The following is a 21111-nucleotide window of genomic DNA, read 5'->3' as shown; positions in this document are numbered from 1 at the left end:
GCTTGGCGTGAGCGCTCACGGGGAGCTGCCTGGTTCCACCCGTACAAGTTGAGCCCCAGTGTGTGGAGAGGCTGGGGCTCTGTCAGAGGCAGTGTGTGCTCACGTGTGTCTGGGAGTGTGTTCAGCCTAGGTGACTAGGAGACATGGCTTGTGTATTCCTGTGGAGGGTGTGTTGGCAGTTGTCGGGGTTGCTGAGTACACATTTGCGGTTGTGGTTGGGGTATATGGTTGGTGATAAAGAGTGGGGTGGATCTGTGGTTTTGGTGGGGGGTGGGGGGGGCTTGTGCAGTTAGGTCCATGCATATTGGGGTACAGTTGAGGGATGGCTTAGTGGAGACAGACATTGTATAATTATATACAAACCCACAGCAAACCCACGCCCCGAATACTGTACCCCAACATACATTGTATACCTCGTGTTTACCCCATAGCACACTGACAGACTGTAGTGTGGGTGTGCTTGGGTTTGGTGAGGCGTGTGTGTATTGAGTATAGGATGCTGGTGTAGGGCTCACATCCAGCTGGGAGAGGTGAGTCCCCAAGCTGTGGTTCTCATCCAGGATCCTGGATCCCTACATCTTCTACTAGTTGAGGCCCATGAGCAGTGTGGGAGGGGTGTATCACTTCTTGAAATGCAACCACACAGGGTCTGGAGGGCGACAAGAGCACAGGTATCAAAGGCCATGCTGGGCAGGGGGACAGTCCATGCAGAGCCCCGGCAGCAGAAGGTCACGGGTGCAGCCAGGGAAGGCAGCAGGCAGAGAAGGGAGGCGTGTGGTAAGGGCTGGACTGCAGGGCTCACAGAGGCCATCTGCGTTCTGTGAAGCACCATAGGATCCGGATGAGGGCAGCACCTTGGTGGAGCTCCCCATGGGTCCCCCAGGGTTCTGAGCTGCTTTCGGTAGAGCCAGAGCCCAGGGCGGCTTGGGGAGGGACTCTCACCACATCTGGCCAGTGAGCACTCAGGGCAGGAGGGATGGAGCCTCCTGAGCGCCACAGAGGGTGAAGGATTGTCTCTGCGAGAGGCCTCCGTCCTGGTCATGGAGTGCTGGCCTGCGTGGGTTACCAGGTTCCTGAAGTGCTGGCTCATCACATCCCCAGGCTCCTCCACAACCCCAAAAAAGTGTTTTAAATTTATTTATTTAAGCCAGGCATGGTGGCACACGCTTGTAATCCCTGTGCTTGGGAGGCGGAGACACGAGGATCTCGCAAGTATGAAGCCGGCTGTGCTGGCTTAAGAGACCCTGTTTCCAAATAAAAATATATATAAAAAATAGGTCTGGGAGTGTAGCCCGGAGATAGAAGGGTTTCCAGGACCCAAGTGCCACCTAAAAAAAAAAAAAAAATTTCTTTATTTAAGCCAGGCATGGTGCCACAGACCTGTAATCCCAGTGCTTGGAAGGCTGAGACAGGAGGATTGGAGGTTCAAGGCCGGTGTGGGTAACTTAGGGAGACCCTATTTCAAATTTTTTTTTAGTTTTATATCTAAATATGGCATAATCTTATGTTAGAAGTTTTGCAGACCAGAAAAAGAGCAGGTGGCTCCAAGACACCATGGTAAGTATTTTCATTTAAACCCATTCCTGCCCTTAAAAGACCTTAAAAGAAAGAGTTTTTAGCCTGTTATGGTGGCACATGCTTGTAATTCTATAAGTGGGAGGCCAAGACAGGAAGATCTCAAGTTCAAAGTCAGCCTCAAAAACTTAGCAAGACCCTGTTTTCAAATAAAAAATAAAATAGGGCTGGGGGTATAGCTCAAAGGTAGAAGGTTCTATCTCCAGTACCACAAAAAGGCAGGTGGGGGAGTACTCAGCACAGTGTATGCAGAGTGAGTTACCACCAAGGAGTAACATTTAAAAACCATTGCCCAGGTTTTAGAATGAGAAGGGTTTGGATCCCAGGCATGCTCATCCTGGATGGGGCACTTCCTCGCCCTGTGCCTCAGCTCCTTGGGGGGACATTAGCATCCTTACATGTGGCCCTGCGGGAACTCCCTGACATTAGCATCCTTACATGTGGCCCTGTGGCTGCGGAACTCCCTGGGATTCCATGGCATGTCATGACCTTCACTCTTCCCAGCAGTATTGTGGTCCAATATGTGGATTGTGGTACAAATGAACTCAGCTTCCCCCACATTGAGCAGATCTCCCACAATTCCTATTTTATAACCAGGGTATTTATTAGCCATCTCCTTGTATAAAGCTTGTCTGATTTCCAGCCTCAACCTTGGGTTGGTGCCCAGAACCGTGCCATCCAAGGACAGCTTGAACCTGGCTCTGTGCAAGTCCGTGTTCCTCTAGCCCAGTCACATCTAACCTGCCAGTCCCGGGATGGGTCTCCCTGGGGCCTCTGCTCCCACCGCACCACAGCTTCCAGCCCAGCCTGCCACAGAGCGAGGGAGGATGCTCACGCGCTAATGTGTTAATGGCTGACCTCCCCGTGGTGCTGACTTCATCATCCCCAGACATCTTTGTCCATGATTTGCAGTGGGTGGTTCCTGAGCCAGAGTCTGGAATCCTTTGTGGGAGAATATTCCTTTTCTGCCCAATTGGCACATGCGCGCCTGTAAGGACAGACTCCTAACTTCCCAAGTAAAATCGAATGCAGATCCCTCGAGCTTGGCAGTGCAGGGTGGAAACCTCAGGATGTGAGCTCAACCTGGTAGCCCCAGCATCTGTCAGCACAGTCACATCCCCTTGAGGGGCTCTCTTGCTGCGGCCACATGCCAGCATACCCGCAGGAGGTATGCACCCAGTCAGTGCTTTGACGCCAGGGTGGGTGGGCCTTGATCCTCCCCAATGCCCTAGCCAGCCACTCTTCCTCGTCCTGAATAGGCGGGCTCTGTGACTCTGCTTGCTCATCTTTGATGTGGGGATGATGATACTGATAACAACAATACTGATAACAACAATAATACCTACCTGTGGAGTTGTTGTGGGGATTAAAACACTTAGATGGAAAGAGTTGAAATGGGGCCCAGCAAGTGGTGAGTACTCCTGGTTTTGCTCTAAATAACTTTGCTTTGGCAATCGTATATCTGATAAGGGACTCATCGTATATCTGATAAGGGACTCATACCCAGACTACTTTACAAACTCTTGCAATTTAATAATAAAGAAGATATACAGCCTAATCTAAAAGTGGGCAAAGGACTTGAATAGATTGATTCATAGATGGCAAAAGCACAGGAAAAGATGTTCTGTGTCATTAGCCATCAGAAAAATGCCAGTCAGAACCACCAGAGATACCGTCACACCACTAAGGTGGCTGTAATAAGAAAAGATGGTCAATTGCAAGTGTTGGGGAGGATGTGAAAAAATCGGAACCTTCATATACTGATAAAACAGATGTGATACAGTGCAGTAGTTTTGGAAGACAGTCTGGCAGTTCCTTAAACAATTGAATCTATAAATTCCATCCCCATGCCAAAGAGAAATGAGAAGAAATGTCCACCCAAGAACTGGGATGTGAATATTCATAGCAGCACTAGTCATAGTAGCCAAAAAGTAGACGTGACCTAGATGTCCCTCAGTGGATGGATAGACACATTGCACTGTCTCTATACAATAGAACATTATCTCGCTATAAAAAGAACTGAAGTACTGATAAATGCTACAACATGGATAAGCCTTAAAAGGGGATGCCAAAGGAAAGAAGACCATCTATTGTATGATTCAGTTGACATAGAGTGTCAAGAATAGACAAAGCTATAGAGATAGAAAGTAGATTAGTAATTTCTAGGGATTAGAAAGAGGGAAAAATAGAAAGTGCCTGGCTGCTAATGGGGACAGGGTTTCTTTTAGATGAAATGGTCTAAAACTTATGCTGATAGTAATGCAAAGATGTGAACATACTCAAAACCACAGAATTATATAGTTTAAATAGGTGGATTGTGTGTGTGAATTACATGTCAACAGATCTGTTCAAAACAAAAAAGAACTTTTCTAAAGGCTCATGGACAACCACAAGGAAACAGACACAGAGCGTAAGAACATCAGCCAGGAGCTCTGGCCCTTCCTCCTGGTTCACCTTCACAGGGCAGGGGTGTCTGCAACCCTTACCTTGTCAGAGCACCTTGGCAACCTCCAAGCTCCTGCAAGACCTGTCCCCAAATTCGGGCCCAGGGTCTGGTCATCATGAAAGGCAGTGTGGCAAAGTGGTAGATTCCTAAGCTGGGATAACCCTGGGATGAGCTGAGGTCAGGTGTAAGTGTCTGTCCTGCTGTATTATGTGTGACCCCTACCCCCGCCATGACACTCCCCACCCATGATGGATGCAAGGGCACAACAGCAGCACAGAGGGGCAGCAGATCATCCTAGCGCTGCACACAGACCCTGCTCTCCTGCTAGAGATGTGCACGGGCCAGGCCTTCTGTTGGAAAGGTCCAAGTCCCATGCGGGTATGACGGAGGCCATCAAAGCACCCCACACCGGGCCCCACCTTCAGGCACCCTGGGCACACACTCAGGATGGCATGCCAGAGCCAGAAGGGACCTGTGAGATGAACTTTGGCCTCTTCCTTTATATTGTACAGGTGGGGAAACTGAGGCCCAGAGCAGGAATGGAACGGGGGAAAGAGGAAGGGCACCAGAGCCAAACTGGCTTGAACTCGGGTCCCAGGCTGAGGGACTTCCAGGGTGGCCTTGAGCAGGGAGTTAGCAAGAAAAGCCCAGCACAGCTAGTGTGGCCACTGAGGGGAGAGCTGCAGCCTGTCCCAAAGCATTCCCGCCCCTGTGCATGGAAAACACCAAGGGGAGATGCAGGAGGAGGTGCTGCCTGAGTTTTGAAAAATAAGCATTTGTAAGAGTTTTATATGCTGATTTCAGAAGATGTGAAACACACACTAAAGCATAGACAGAAAAAAGCCGTCCCTGGTGCCTCCATTGGACCTCCTCTTGACTGCTCTTGGTTGCAGGAGTAAAGTGGAAATGGACATCCTGACCCGTATTTCTAATGAAAGTTCTACCCTGGTGATCCCTGACAGCCGGGCGTGGCTCAGCACAAACAGAGAAGCAGGGAAGTAGAATTTCTGAGGCCTGGTTGGCCAGGTTCAACAAGTATTGATGCTCCAGAATGGACAGTTATCCATGCCATCCAAGATGGAGGCACGCACTGTGCTGCCATTAGCAGTGTGTTTGAAGGCCGAGTCCCCGCAGGTCCAGCCGTGGGTGGGCTGGCGAGGTCCTCTGGAGAGCTTGGCTGCAGTGAAGTTCTGGGGGTGAGACGTGTTGAAGGGAGTTTGCCTGGGTCAGGGCCTGAGAACTGGGACCTCACAGAGATGAGTTGTACCTTTTCTCCATCTATGGGGATCCGGGGTGGAGGCAGAGTAGAGCCCAGGACCTGGGTTGGGCTAGTTCTGTGCTGACAAGGAGAGAACAGAAGGGCCTCCAATGGAATTCAGCATTGCTCTGCCCCTGTGAATCCCAGAGCTATTGCCTGCCTCCCTTCTCAAGGTGTGAAAGGTGACCCAAGGCTAAAGGTCAGAGGTCATAGGCTGGGCGTCTGGAGACCTGGCTTTCCGTCTCAGGCCAGCACTGACTTGCCAGGCAGCTGTCAGCACCTTCTCCCTCTCCAGCCCCATGCTCTGCATCTCGAAGGTAGACAAGCTTCCTCTACCCTCCCTTTCCACTCACCTCAGTCAAGAGCCTTTCTCCTTCTCCAGGGCAGAGATGGGCAAGGGCAGCTGATCTTGAGGAGCAGGTTGTTACAGATAGCAGACTTGCCCTGGGCACCTGCTCTGTGCCTGGTCAGTCCATTGCTGGGTACTGGAGTGAGGGGCCAGTAAGAACTGACCCCTGCCCCCAGCTATGAGACAGGCAGACACTAAAAGTCCCAGTGCTGAGTCCAGGGGTTATGAAGGAGGGAAGGGCATATCAGGGTCCACAGGGGGATCCAGGGAGGCTCCCTGGAAGAGGTGACTTGTGAGCTAAACTTGAAGATGAGTAGGACTTTGCCAGGTGAAGGGCAGGAGAAGAGCATTGCGGGTTGAGGGGTTTGAGAGCAGAGGGACTGTGGTTCAGGCTGTGTGGAGTTTGCTGGCACTGCTGGTAGGCCCTGTCCCAAGCCCACAAGTGGTGGTCCTACCCATTGTCACCTCATTTAGACCTTATGTGAAGCTGGCCAGCAGGGAGGGTTAGCTCTGCTCCCCAGAAGCCGGCTCTAGGAACAGAGAGGACAGGTAACGTGCCCGAGGCTGGTGACCATGGGACTTGGACCTGGTCAGGTTCAAAACTCACACCCCAGCCAGGAGGCCCAGCGGCTCAGCTGCTGCGGGAGCTAGTGTAGCCACGCCCTCACTGTCTGTACCGCTAGTCAGTTAAACCAGCCCTCTGTCTCCCTGAGATGCCTTCGTTGTCAGTGGTGCCCATGTGTGTACGGGTGCTGGATGACGTCACCCTGTGGGGAGGCAGACAGGCTCTCAGTACCTGCATAGAAGTCACCTCAGGTCTGTCACCACCATGGGCTTCAGCCCTGGCCCTTCTGGTCACCATCCACCTCTTCCTTCATCCTCAGATCCCCTCGAGAAATTATTGAGTCATCTCAGTTTTTATGCAGAAGCAGAGTTCAGAGGGAGGCCCTTGGTCATGGCACATAGGCCCAGTATAGACCCGACTCAGATCTCCTGACTCCTCTCAGAAGATGGGCGTGTCTCGGGTCCTGCTCCCCAGGACAGCTCACCCAAGCCCATGTACTACCCAAGAAAGAAGTCTAGTGTTGCACCCTGGACCTGCCCGTGAAAGTATTACACTGCCCACTAACTTTTTTAAATCCTCAGTAAAACAGTGAAACTATAAAGCAGTAAGTATAATATGTGAAGAAGTAGAAAAAGAAAGTGAAGTATAAAGAAAGAAACTAAAAAAAGAAGGCTTATCCCTAATTACACCACTCAAAATTAGCCACCGCAGCCGGGCGTGGTGGCACACGCTTGTAATCCCCGCGCTTGGGAGGCGGAGACAGGAGGATCGCGCAGGTTAGAAGCCAGCCGCGCTGGCGTAAGAGACCCTGTTTCAAAAATATAAAATAGGTCTGGGAGCGTAGCCCGGAGGTAGAAGGGCTTCCAGGAACCCCAGTACCACACAAAAAAAAAAAAAAAGTAAAAATAGGTCTGGAAGTGTAGCCCGGAGGTAGAAGGGCTTCCAGGAACCCCAGAACCACCAAAAAAAAAAAAAAAAAAAAAAAAAAAATTAGCCACTGCCTAGCATTTGGTTTCCCCCCCGCAGGCTTTTCTCTATGTGTATGTTAATGACACTCTGCTAAAATGGAATCTTCCTCTGCGTACTGTTTGGCAGCTTGCTCTTTTGATAGCCATGTGTGTTGGGTGTTGAGCTTGTGCAGTGAGCTGAGTGGATGATTGGCGGGTTGTAATCCGCTCGGTTTTTACTCTGCATGAGCCAGGCCTGTGGACTCTGCCCAGACCAGCTCCCAGCAAGCCAGGAGCCTCAGACCTCGAGTCTTTATCCGCACAGCAGTGGCAGGTGGCAGCGGCCATGCTGCAGCAGTGTCTGATGCAGGCTCTCCACAGCTGGGGAAGGTGCAACACTGTGTCATCAAGCCACCTTCTGATGCAGCAAGCACAGTAGGCCTAGATAGGATGGGCACGTTGCACCCGTCACAGACTTGGAAGGGAGCCAGGACCTGAGCCCAGGCCTGGGTGACTCCAGGGCACCTTGTTCCCAAAGTGAGCCTGGACCTTCTACTGAAGCAGGACCAGGGGAAGCCTTGGTAAGCCTTGCTCTCTGGCTGGCTTGGGTGCAGCCTGTCCTGACATTGGATGAGTCTTGAGTTCCACGCAGCCCAGCCTGGCCATCCTGCTTTTGCCCCTGGTAGAAGGGTAGCATCGAGGTCAGGACCTCCCAAATCCCAGGACCCCTGCAGAGGAACCCCGCTTAGAGTTCCGCTTAGACCTGGCCCCTGGCCCCTGAAATTCCAGGCTGAGAGAATAGCATGTGCAAGAGCAGAGATAGAAAGTTCCAACAGCCCAGGTAGTTGGTCTCACTCAAGCCTAGAGATGGACCGGGGAGCCAGCTATGGCTGGAAGGCCCACAAAGGCCAGATGGTGAGAGACTGGAAAGGCCAGATGGAGGGCTTAGACTATAGCCTGAAAGAAGGCAGTAGGGAGCCATTGGTAGGCTTTGAGTGGTGACAAACACAGTGTATTAGTCAGCTTTCTGTCACTCTGACCCAAAAACCTGACAAGCACAGCTTAGAGGGAGAAAGGTTTACTGGGGCTCACAGTTTCAGAGATTTCAGTCCATGGTTGGACAGCTCCAAGGCAGAAGCTGTGGTGTCAGGGCACATGGTAGAGAAAAGCTGCTCTCCGTCATGGTGGCTGGAAGCAGAGAGAACAGGAGAAGGGGGCCCACAGACACATAGAGTCCCCTGGTCCAAGCTCCAAGTGACCCACCCCTCCAGCCATGCCCCCCCTCTGAACCATGCACTGGGGACATGCTTTGAACACATGAACCTTTGGGAACATTCCAGACCCAAACCACAGCAGGCGGCTTGCACTATCAGAACCCTGGATGTTAGCTAGACAATGGATTTGAGGGGGAAGGCCAGAATAGAGACAGGGAGGCCTGAGGAGAGGGCCAGGGGGGGCATATTCCTGGCACTGTGCTGGCACATGAGCCCTGGGTCAGGGACTGCCCAAGCTCCCAGCCTGCTACTCCTGGATGGAGCCACAGACCCCTCTTTTGGTTCTCAGCTCCCGCTGGTAGCCCGGGGCCCTGGCTGGGCCCAAGTACAAGCAGCAATTTATTTTCTATAAATTATTGGTGCCCAAGTCATAGCCGAATGGCTCAGCACAATGGCATCCCTCTCTTTTTGTCCTTCTTAATTTTCCAGGCCAAAGCTAAGTGTTTTAATTTTACATTATTCCTGACATAATGCTAATGGGTTCCAGGTGCCTCCCTGAGCTGGGTAGCATGGCTCTGCTGAGCCTGGCATCTGGGCCAGGCTGGGCTCCCCAGAAAGCTCCTCCCACTCCCCTGGGTTCTCAGCAGAGAGAGCTCCTGTGAGAGCTGGCGGCCAATGGGGACGTCCCTGTGCAAGCAAGGGACAGGATCCTCCCAGATCCCAGAGATCTGGATCCCAGAGACTGTGTTGGGCTGAATGGCTAAGAATTGGGGTTTTAAGAGAAACCAATGCTCTCATTATAATGGTTAGTACTACTAACGATCTATCCCGATGATAGGAAAGAATTTAGTCTCTTTCTGTGACCAAATGTTTCCTAAATCTGTGGACAGTCTGCTTTCAATTTCCCGTACTGCAAGGATGAAGGCAAAGATGTGGCTCTCGGCTGCCCTGGCCGGTCCTGCCGCCGCACTTCCTCCCTGAGCACCTGAGCTTAGTCTCCAGGTTACTTTGGGCCCTCCACCTAGAGGACTCTGCAGAGCAAGCAAGGCAGGGTGCGGAGAGGGCGGCCCGGCCCGACTTGGGTGCCCATCTGCCAGCTGTCCTTCCTTATCCACGTCCCCTTGAGGGGGACAATACGTGGCCTCTTTTGTACTTATATCAGAACTAAACCTGAAACCCATTAACTGGAATATGAGAGGGGAAAAAATTCACTTTAAGTTAGTCATGAACTCCTTTCCTATTCTGAGCCCACGTGCCGGGCAGCATACCTCAGGTGGTTCACAGAGCAACGCCCAACTTTTCTTAGTTGAATCTGAATTCTGGGCTATGGGGTTTGGGGGCTTATGCAAAACAAAGGGATCCTCAGAGTCATTTCTCACACTGGCATCTGCTGAGCCGTCCTGGTTCCTGTCTAATAGTCGGCCTTGGGGCTCCAGTTCACTGTCTCCCCTGTGGTTCCCATGGTGGGACTCCCTGAGATAGCTGGAGCCTGACTGTAGGGCACCCTCAATGGCCCAGGGCCCCACCTGAGGAGAGGCTAGCTTCAGACCCTGCAAAGCTAGGTGGGGTACCATCAGCACCCTTAGGGCTTGGCCCCAGGGGTGGAAAGGCAGAGTTCAGAGCCCCACACTTTCGGGGACTCTGCCACGCCCATGCGTCTCACTTTCCCTCCCATGTCTCCAGCCCAGCTAGAGCATCCCTTGGGGGAGGCAAGCACAGGGAGCTTTGCCCTCTCACCACGAGGTCTCTCTGGGCCCCCATGAATTTGGAGGCTGCTGCTGGGCAGCCAGCTCCTCCCGCCCCGCCCCACACTTCCTTCAAGGCCCCTGTGTTTGTTGCTTGGTTCTTTCATTCATGAACAGATATTCATAAACACTGGCTCTGTGCCGGGCCCCGTGCTGGGCACTCTTGGGCGGGTTTATGGCAGGAACATGGTTTGAAATATTAGCCGCATGTGACTCATCACTGTGTCCAGAGTTCTTTCCATTGGGCCCAAGGCCTGGGAGTTTGAAACCCAGAAGCCAAGGACTCACTGTCGTCCACTCCACTCAGGCATCTCCTCTCTCGGGCACTTGAGGAGAGGCAGAAGCTATCCCAAGGATACCCATTCCACAGATGAGAACCCAGGCCCAGAAGGGATCGGAACTGTCCTGCACTGCCTGGCCAGGAGGCGTGTCCATGGCCGAGTTTACTGGGCACCCCGGCTGGTAACTGACATCACTGTGGACACAGGACCTTGGGTCATGGAGAGGAGGTGGCAATGCTCGCAGCAGTTCCTGACTGTTGAGCAGTCCCAGAGGGATCTCTTAAACAGAGGCCTCTGGTGGAGGGAGGTGGGCCTCCCCTTCCTCAGCCTCTTTGAGGAACTCGCCAAGCCACTTTATCATTGGCCACAAGAAACGCTGTGTGGTGCAGACCTACTGTGTTCCGGGCACTTTCCTCTTCTTACTCAGCCAGAGGATGCATGCTGAGGCTCTTCCCTGGTCAGTTGCCTCCTCCTTGGGCTTTAGTCTTCCCACCTTAAAAGCAGAGGCCTCGTGCTGCCTCTGGCAGGTTGTTAGGATGCTGATGGGGCCAGGGAAGGGAGGTGCCTGCTCACTGGGCACTGGAACCCTGGAAGGTCCCCTCTCCGTTCCCTGCGTCTCGTTCCCTCAGTGGCTGGATTTAACATGGCAGGCTTGTGCGTGTAGTTGGTCCCTGATTGCAACGCCCCTACTCTTGCTGGCTGGGGAACACACATGCGCCTGGCTCCCTGGCCTAGGCTGTCACCACTCATTCATCCACCCTTCCTGAGCACCCTTTGTTAAGTCTAAGCACTGGGTTCAGCAGGTGGTAAGAGAGTGTAATGTGGGCCCCTACGTTGCAAACATGGGCTTGGCCCTTCTGGGGGCACCTGACCTGTGGTAGGCGGCTGTATGTGGTGACCATGCTGAGGCAGGTCCACCTTGCCTGTCTCTACCCCTTGCCTCAGGTCCAACCCAGTGTAGAATGGGCAGCCATCTCCTGAAGGTAGCTGTGGGGCACCAGTGCCCAGCGGAGGCCTGGGGTGCATGTAGCCTGTGCATAAAGGTCGGCCTCCCTCCGCACTGGCGTGAAGTGAAGCAGGACAAGGACTGGGTTCCTAGAGGTGGGCAGGAAGGATGCTTAATAAAGGACTCAGCAGGGGCCTAGAGCCTAGGAGTGGGAGGGCTAGACAGCAAGCCAAGGGATGTTTAGAGTAGAAAACCCAGCGTGAGCAGAGGCCTGGAGATGGCAAGGTGTGGCCTGAGCGTGAGCACGTGCTGTGTGAGCACTGGATGAGAGGCTAGCAGGGCCACTGTGGCCGAGGCCTTGCGCTGGGGTCCTCTTGGGCCCTGTGTGCTGTCCCCATAGGCAGCACTGGGGAGTCAGGAGGCTCAGTGGGTCCAGCCCCTCCGCCTGCAGCCTCAGCACCACTCCTGGGGGCTGTGTGGAGCCTGGGGAGGGACACATGGGAGCGCCACTGTCCAGGGGTCTGGTTGTGTTGGATGTTGAGTTGTGGGTATGAAGACACATCTTTCTCTACTGACCTCTTGGAAGTCTTTTTTTGGAAGTTGTCTTTGGTGGAGGCCTTTCTCCCTGGGCACACATAACCCACCTGACGTTATCTATGGTGTAGGCATGGGTCAGTATCCGCATGTGCTGTGCTGTGTTGTGCACAGAGTTGTGTGTCTGGGGTTTAGAACATTTGTGTCTGTGCTGAAGTCTGAGCCTTGGGGGTCTGGGTGAATGTGCAAGTGTGTTTCTGTGACATGACTTATGGGTGTGTATATGTGGTGGAGGGTGTAGGTATGCTGTGATATGTGTGGGGTCTTTTGGGGGGTAGGTCTGGGGATGGAACCCAGGGGCATTCTACCTCCGAGCTACACCCCCTGCCCTATTTTTTATTCTTTATTTTGAAACCGGATCTCACTGAGTTGCAGAGGGCCTCACTAAGTAGCTGAAGCTGTCTGCGAACCTTGATCCTCTGGTCTCAGCCTCCCAAATGCTGGGATTACAAGCATGCGCCACCACGCCTGGTGTGACATGTGTGTTTGTAAAGGGGGTGTGGTGTGGGGCACTGAGAGACAATCTCTGGGTCTTGGTGTGAGGGTGCAAGTGTGAATCAGTGTTTGTGTTGGTGTCCTGGGCTTTGTATTTTTGACTCGGGACCTGGTGAGAAGAGGTGTTAATGTCAGATTGTGTGTGTGTGTGTGTGTGTGTGTGTGTGTGTGTGTGTGTGTGTGTGTGTGATGGTTTGGTGTGTGTATTTGTCACCCATCTTGTGCTGCCTATGCTCTCTGGCCCTGGCCCCCAGCTAAGTTACCCCCCACATCCTAATTGATGTCTAGCTATGGCTCATCACTAGGAGGGCCCAGATTCCCTGTGTCCCCTGGACACCATGGACAGATTCAGCCCCCAGCATACCCTACTTTTGGGAGATTATATACATATATATATAATCCCAGAAGGCTGTATGGAAGGCTGTCCTGGCCTTCTGGGACCTCTCTGTAGCTGCCTTCCAGGACCCCATCAACTGCTGGGAACAGGAACCCATTTCTTACCTTCTGGCTTTCTCCCAGAAAAGAGTTCAGCCCAGAGCTCTCCTTGTGTCCCTGTGAGGAAGGGTCAGGGTGTCCACGGCCCTGCCCGGCCCTGGGAGGGAGGCATGCGGCCCTGCTCCCCTTCTCCCTTGCTGAGCACCCCCTTACCCCCTTGGCCTGATAACTTCTCTGGGTGGTTACAGGGGCCTCCTGGGCTGAGCAGTTAGGAATTCCCACACTGACTTGGTATGGCAGCTGCCTGGGACAGGAGAATGCCCTGGGACACAGAGCTCAGCATTAGGATGAGCACAGGCTCCTTCCTGAGCTCTGGGACTCAAACTAACCTAGATTCCCTGGATCTTGGCATCCACCTCCAGCAACAGGGGTCAGTGTGCCCACCTGATGGGGCCCAGAGAACAGCGTTTAGGGAGTACTTGGCCGGTCCAGGTGTGTAGCTGAAGCAATCATGGCTGTTAGGGCCTAGTCTCCCACCTGTGTGCTTCTGTCTGGCTGTCCATTGCTCAAGCAGCCCTTGCATGCCGAAGCTGGACCGACCCTCGAAGGCCTCGCTGTCCAGAGCCCGGGCCAGTCCTCCGGCCCCACCTTCCCTCTTCCAAGGTTATCCCTTCACTCTTGCTTTGACTTTCCCCAGAGGACTCAAGCATGGGCCTCTGAGGAGACCCTGCAGAAGCCCCAGGCAGGAGGGCAGGACAGCCAGGATCCCCTCCCAGGGCATGGGGCAGAGCAGTGGCCCTCAGTTCCCAGCTGCCTGGCCTTTAAAACTGGCCAAACACAGAGTTATTTGACATCTTGGAGAAGGATCTGGCACCGCACATTTCTCCCATCTAAATCATTGTTGTAAAGTATCTTAAAAGTTTGTACAAAAATGAGAAGTTGATCCCCGAATGGCCTGCCAGACTGTTGTAACCCAATATATCTTACCCTTAAACCATAAATATGTTTGTTTAGAAGCAAGTCACTGGCAAATGCCAAAACTGGAGGCATTTCCTCCCCGGCCCCACTTCATGCCCTGTCCCCCCGAACCTCCTCTTTATACTCTGTGTCCAGATTCCTCTTAGGGCATGAGAAACTGGCCCTCCCTCCTATTTGGGCCATGTCAGCCGCAGGGAGGACACTTGACATTCATTAGGCACCAACTGCGAGCCAGGTCCTACTTTGGGCACAGCCTTTTATTTACTCCTGACAGCTGTTTGCGGTGGCCCCATTTTAGAGAGGAGAAAGATGAGGACAGAGATGGATGTGACTTACACTCATCCTTGCTGGCAGAGCTGCAGCACAGGCCTCTGCCTGCGTGACCTCGTGCTCGGTGTGACACCCCTTGAGTGTGGAATCGGGCCCTTGATTCTTCTCAGGGCCAGAGGGAGAGATGTGCTTGCCTAGGACCTGCTGACTGCAGGCACCAGGCAGGGCTGCCCCACAGGTCTTAGTCTTTCTTGTTCTTTTTGTTTTCTTCTCTTTCTTTCCTGCTTGCTTGCTTTTTTTGTGGTCCCAGCTCTTCTTATTTTATTATTTGGAAATAGGGTCTCACTAAGTTGTTGACAGCCTCACTATATTGCTGAGGCTAGCTTTGAACTGCAATCCTCCTGTCTCAGCCTCCCAAGTACTGGGATTACAAACATGTACCACCACACCCAGCTGGTCTCAGCCTTTCATACATGAGGGAAAGGCTGACAGAGGACAACTGGCTGAGCAGGTGAGCAGCCCTGTGGATTCTAGTGCCCAGCAAGCCAGCCCCCCCCCCCGAACTGGAAAGGTCCTTGGCATGGCCTAGGGAGATGCCAGCCCTCCCCGCTCCCACCATGGCTCCCTCTGTCTTTCATCTGTGCCCTCAGCTCTGTGCTGCGCACAGCGTAATAGATCACAGTGGACTTTTTTCAATTAGGTTGATTTTCCTCTGCCTGTTACTATAAAACTCCAGATGGTCTGGGGCTTCACGGTTCCCAGGGTATTTTCCCCCATTATTTTAATCTTCTTTCGTAACGCGCCCCACATGTGGGAGCGGGGCCGCTCCACTCTGTGGCTCAGGGATGCTCTCTTCTGTGCTGTGCCGCCAGGTTTCTGTCCTGTGTGGTGGCATCAAGGGGCATTTCCCACCCTCAACTCTGTGGACTGGGCTGGGCCTGGCCTTTTCTGGGATCGAAACCTACAAGGGCCCCAGTGTGGAACCACAGAAATAGCTCCTGAGTGATAGGCTGGCTCTGATAATGTATGTAGGGGACCCTGAGCCAGTGGCCAGAGTGGTTAGGGACACATGGACACATCATACAGACCCAGTGTCAGATCCCAGATCTGTCACTTACTGGGTAGGTGACCCAGGGCCAATAAGGTCACTTACATGGACATGTCATCCATACCCAAGGTCAGATCCCAGACTCATCACTTACTGGGTATACGACCTAGGGCCAATGAGGTCACCTTTCCAAGGTGCTGTTTCTCCATCTGCAGGGTGGAGCTGGGATGTCATTTCCCTGGCAGGGTCTGTTGTCTTGATTCCGTGAGAGAGACTCAACAGCCTCTCAGCCAGTGGCAGGTGTCTGAGGGGCCACCCAGTCACTGCCGTCATCCTGAACTTGGGATATACCTCAGTGTTTATGCATTTCCCGGCACCCTGCCCCGGTGCCTGCTCAACAGAGGGGAACCAGGGGGCAGCTCCCTGCCCCTGCGACCTGGTCCCCAGTCCTCCCTGAGCCCCATCCCTGGTCCCAGCCCAGGGCAGAGCCGACATGCCCCAGTGAAACTGAGCCACTTGTGACAAGGTTCGCCCAGAGAGCGAGCTGCAGCTGGGTAGTGGGGCTGGGAAGAGGAAGGACGCACACACGTGCACACTCACACACAGCCCTGCAGAGGGCGGCCAGCCCAGGCAGACTGCCACGCCACTCTGTACACGCTCTGTGACCAGAAGTGATAGCTACAGTGACCAGATGAGAAGGGATCAGTCCTTGCTCCTCACAACCACCCTCCACCACTGTAGAGCTCACTCATTTGCAGAGATGAGGAAACTGAGGTCCATGGAGTTGAAGTGACTCGCTCACCTGGGGTCACTCAGTAAGTGGCGTGGCCAAGACAGAAGCCCGGCTGGCAGGTCCACAGCAGAGTCCGTGACCATGACTACTCTCACCCAACCATGGGCACAGTCATGCCCCCGCAGAGGGCTGTGGAGAGAAGAGGTCACACCCCTTCTCTCTGCAGCTGCTGCCAGGCCCAGCAGAGCCAGGCATACCCCAGATGCTGACCTGTTCGCACCTGTCCTCTGTGGGCCTCTGTCCCCATCCATGCAGCTGTTGATAGGGAGGACCACAGGGATGTTGGCAGGCAGTCTAGAGGCCCCAGAAGCTGGGGAGCTGTCCTCAGGGCCCCACAGCCTCTTCTCAGACCTGTCCTGATAAGCAGCATTTCTTCTCCACCCACTCTTCCCTCTGGGCCAGAGCGGTACATATACCCCGAGGCCTGGCGGCCCCTGCTCCCACCCCCATGGATCACACTTATAACTCACCATCTGCCCCTGACCAAGATGCCAGCCTGCCTGTCAGGAGCTCAGCCTCTCAGGAGCAAGGCAGGGGCTGGCTAAGTCTTCCCTCTGTCCACAAGCTTGGGGTATTGCAGAGGTGGGGTGGGGAAGGCAACTCTTGAGCAGTGGGTTTCACGTTTGCTAAATGAGCGGAGAGAAGAAAGGCCTTCCAGGAGCGGCTCAGGCAGAGGCCTCTGGGTGGACTCGTGTGATGTACGCAGATGGGAGAGGCGGTTGTGGCCATGTGGGAAGACACGAACACCAAGCTCCTGAGCCTGGCCTTTTGAAAAATGTATGAATTAAATTGTCAGAGAATAGGAAGAAAAGGTGTCCCAGGAGGGGCAGTCTGAACAAAAGCAGGGGGTGGGAGCAAGTGTGCTGAGATGGAGGGTTGGAAGAGATATATAGACAGACAGAGATATGTAGACCCCTGCGGGAGGGTGATATACTGATCTCCAGAGTCCTGCGGACTCTCTCAGAGTCAGAAAATCACGCACCGTGAAGGAGTTATTGTCCTCTGCTACCCACATCCCCCAGTCCGCACAGGCCAGGGAGGAAGCCTGCTCTCCACCCAGGCTCCTTCAGCGCACAGTGGGGTGGACTTGGCAGAAGGCCATTGCAGGGGCAGCTGGTGGCCCACCAGGCCCACGCAGGATTTCCTTCCTGATGCGCGGGACGGGAACATCTGGAAGCAGAAAGGGGAAGTGCCTCTGAAACCCAGCTATGAGTGTCTCGCCCTGGCCCTGGCCCTGGCCCAGCAGAGTAAGGCCTGCAGTTGTGACCCAACCTTCAAAGGGTCACTATTTCTGAGCCCTTGTCCTCACATCTGTCCAGTAGGTATGCCCTGCTTCTGCTCCATCTGCTGCCTCTGCCCTGGATTCAGCCTTGGTGACCCTCTATGATGACTGCAGCTGCCTCTTTTCTCTCTTCTCCCACCTGTCACCAGCAGCGAAGGGCAGTTTCCTAGAGCACATAGCTAAACCCGTCCTCTCTTTTTTTCCTGGCACACAGATCTGACCCTGTCCCTCCCTTCTTAAGGCTCTTCTGTGGTTCCCAGTTTCCTTGCAGTGGAGTGCAGGTGGACAAGGACCTCAACGATCAGCATCCCACACCTGGTGGCCCTCCTGCCAGCCCCGATGGCTGGTCACATGACCTCAAATTGGAGACAGGAAAATACAACACAGAGGGGTCTAAGGCACTGGCCAAGACCTCTTGGACAGAGCGCCCTCAGGTCGAGGCCTGGGGTCCTGTGCCCCCAGCTTCTGCTAAGACAGAAGCGATGGCCTGTGCCGCAGCCAAAGTTCAGTGGCTCTGGGAGGGGTCTTCTCAGCCCAGAGCCACTCCCTCCCCCAGCCCCATTCCAAGTCAGGGTGCACTTTTTCTGGGCCCTGAGCACTTTATAAGGAGCTGATCCAAAACTCATGGAGGCATGGGGGCAGGGGCAGAGGGTGCCGAGCCGGCCTGAATGGCTGCTGCCCCTAGGTGGGTGGGGACCCCAAGGCTGAGAACGCCCCTCACCAGCCTCTCCTGCAGTTTGAAGGCTGCAGCAAAGCCTTCTCACGACTGGAGAACCTCAAGATCCACCTGAGGAGCCACACGGGCGAGAAGCCATACCTGTGCCAGCACCCGGGCTGTCAGAAGGCCTTCAGCAACTCCAGCGACCGTGCCAAGCACCAGCGCACCCACCTCGACACGGTAGGCCAGGAGGGTGGGGCTGCGCGCGGAGCTGCTTTGAGGTGCAGGGCTGGTATTAGGCAGATCCTTGCCTTCATCCTCTGGCCCTGTTGACAGCTGAGGTGGGACAGTTTTCTGGCAGGGGTCAGTCATGTCCTGTGCTGATGGGGACATAGCTGCCCTGGAGGGTTGTTGCTGAGCAGAAGGGACAGAGTGACAAGGAGCATCTGTCACCAACCCAGACCCAACCCCCTCTTCACTGTCAAGGCTACATGAGGACCTAAAGCAGGGAGCGATTCTTTTTTTTTTTTTTTTTTTTTCTGGGTCTGGGGATGGAACCCAGGGGCATTTGACCTCCGAGCTACACCCCCTGCCCTACTTTTTATTCTTTATTTTGAAACAGGGTCTCACTGAGTTGCAAAGGGCCTCACTAAGTAGTAGCTGAGGCTGTCCTTGAACCGCGATCCTCCAGTTTCAGCCTCCCAAATGCTGGGATTACAAGCGTGCACCACCACGCCCGGCTAGCAAGGAGTGATTCTAACAAATCCCCTGGCGCCTCCCCCACTTCATCCCCACCCCTGTCACCTCCTCAGGCCTGGGGCCCTTGGCACCCTGGTCTGGCTCTGAGAGGTGCAGTTGGTGCCCCAGGATCCCAGAGACCAAAAGGCAACACCAACATGCCAGGCCTTGGACCCTCGCACCATCTCCATGACCTGGGCCACCTACCCTGACTTAGCCCTTCCCTTCTTCCCTCCTCTCCTCTTCCTCCTGTAGCATCTTTTGGACCCAGAGATATAGCATCTCTTGGACCCAGCCCCAAAGCAACAGGTCTCTTGCCCTACATGATATGTGGCCAGAGCTACAAGGGCTGGGTCAAGTGAGGCCCTTGTCTCCCCAGGAGGTTCCAGGGGAACCTGGGAGGTGTAACCACCACACCTGGCACCCCACATGGACCCAGCTCCTTCCTGCATGAACACCACAGGCAGCTCCACTGCCTATCCCAGAATGCACCCTCAGAGAACAAAGCCCCATGGGGACAGGGCATTGTTTCCCCCTGGCATCAAAGAGTATGGGGTCCTGTTCCTAGACGGGGTCCTGCACAGAGACTGGAGAGGACCAGGCCTGGGTTCTAATGCTGGTCCTGCCACCTGCTCCCAGAAGTCTGAACATAGCCTCCCTGGGTGCTGGTTTCCTCAAAGGTAAAATACCTGCCTCTGGAGAAGAGACAGAGGCCTGCAGGCAGTCTGGGCTACCCTTCCTTTCCCATCCTGTTATCAAGGGACTGAACACCGCCTGAACCCTGCCGTGTCCCAGGCATCCAGTGTGGGTTTGAGTCCTGGTGGCCACAGGTCCCTATATGGACATGAGTCAGCTGCCACCCACTCTAGGTCTCAATATCCTCCATCAGCAAGATGGAGGTGATAACCTCTCCTTTGCCCACTTCTCTGGACCGTTTGGGGCTGCAGGTGGGAGGTGTCATGGCACAAGGCCTTGGGAGACCATCCTGGGCATGACTCAGGCCTCGACTTCTCCCTCCAGGAGGTGGGGATAATTCCTGTGGAGTGTGTGGGTCTCAGAGGATACCATGGCTGGCTAGTGCTTAGCAAAGTACTGGCACCCAGGGAGCAGCCGAGGAACGATCAGAGGGCCCCTGGGAGCTGCAGTGGACATCTCACGATGCTGGGGAGTGGCCTGGCTCTGGAGCCCTATAGGGACCCCAGGCCTGGGGTTGACTCCTGGCTTGGGACAGACAGTTTCCTCAGAGCTCACAGGGGAGCCAGCCCTGAGGAATGTTCTATGCACGTCAAGCTCTGGAAAAACAAACACAAAGATGGGCCTCACTGCCCCGTTTCCAGGCAAATGCCTGCTCTGTTTGTTTGCCTTTTGACAAAGCGTGTGGATTTGTATCAGTGTCCTCAAGGGACGGGGCTTGGTGCTGGCTCAGGGCAGGGCTGGGCCCATTGTGGGGAAGAGGGGAGTGTGTGTGTGCTGGGGTGTTGGGGTGTAGGTCAGGGCCCGGGAGAGAAAGGGTCCACATGCGCGGTGTACGCGTGTGTTGGGGTCAAGGCCAAGGCTCATGAGAGGGGGGCTGTGTGTGTGACATCTGCAGGGTGGGGGCTGTCTGAGGCAGGCCTCCCCTCTGCTGCCACCTGCCTTCCTGCCAGCCTTGGCGAGCTTCTCACCACTGTCTCTCTCTTTTTGCTTTCCTCCGTTCTTTTACCTGGCAACCCTCCGTGGCAGCTCCAAGGTATGGTGGTCTCTTCCTGCTTCCTGTCCTAAGGTCCCTGGGCCGCAGCTGCCTTAGTCTTGCAGGGGAAGCTCCAAGTGGAGTGGGACTCTGCAGTTCCTGGGACTTGGCTCTGAGAGGTGTCATCCCCTGCAAACGCTCTTCTGTCCCTGTAGCCCCAGGAGGGCGGAGGCCCCAGGAATCAGAACTACTCCACGTGTGCCAGGGGGAGCCCAGCAGCAGCAAGTCCCCACGCCAGGCCTCACGAAGCCCCTGGGGAGAGATCAGTTAGAGCCATGAGTCCCTGCCCCTTCTTCTGAGATTCTGGAGGAAGCAGACAGGTCCCTCCCTTGGTAGAGGAGAGGGACACTGAAGAAACCCAGCAGCCTGGGGTGGATGGCACTGCTGCTGTGAGGCTCAACCTGTGGAGGGGGCAGGATTCAGTAGCTGGCAGTGACAGGCTGGTGGTAGAGATGAGGTGTCCGATGGTGGGATGGGCAGGAGGAGGGGTGGAGACTGCAGCAAGGCCCCAGACTCAAAGGGCCAGTAATCCAGGTGATGGCTGTGTTCTGGGATCCAGGGATCCCTTGAGGGGTCTATGGAGACCAAGAGCAGGGCCCATGGTGTGAGGCAGGCTGTGGTGGAAAGGGTGGAGCCCGGGGGCAGCAGTCAGGCGGGGGATGGCTTGGGGTCCCCCTTTGGTCTTCCAGATGAGCAGCGGAGGTGCATGCACAGGGAATGGGCCTGCCCCCGGGCTGGCTCTCTGAGCCAGCTCCCTCTAGCTGC

General features: G+C 54.5%; 1 protein-coding gene across 3 annotated transcripts in view; it reads left to right on the top strand.

The window, feature by feature from the left end:
- The window catches only part of GLIS1 (GLIS family zinc finger 1), a gene marked incomplete at its 3' end in the record, with an annotated part of 194569 nt that overhangs the window by 158661 nt on the left and 14797 nt on the right, over positions 1 to 21111 (top strand). For all 3 annotated transcript variants that reach the window (XM_080692546.1, XM_080692547.1, XM_080692545.1), the window contains one exon: positions 17958 to 18119. In XM_080692546.1, coding sequence (XP_080548672.1) covers positions 17958 to 18119 — 162 coding nt within the window. The remainder of the gene's footprint in view (positions 1 to 17957; positions 18120 to 21111) is intronic.

This window comes from Muscardinus avellanarius, assembly GCF_963383645.1.
Source record: "Muscardinus avellanarius genome assembly, chromosome: 3".
Lineage (NCBI taxonomy): Eukaryota > Metazoa > Chordata > Mammalia > Rodentia > Gliridae > Muscardinus > Muscardinus avellanarius.
The sequence above is the reverse complement of the archived record's forward strand: the minus strand, read 5'-3'. Positions and strand labels throughout refer to the sequence as shown.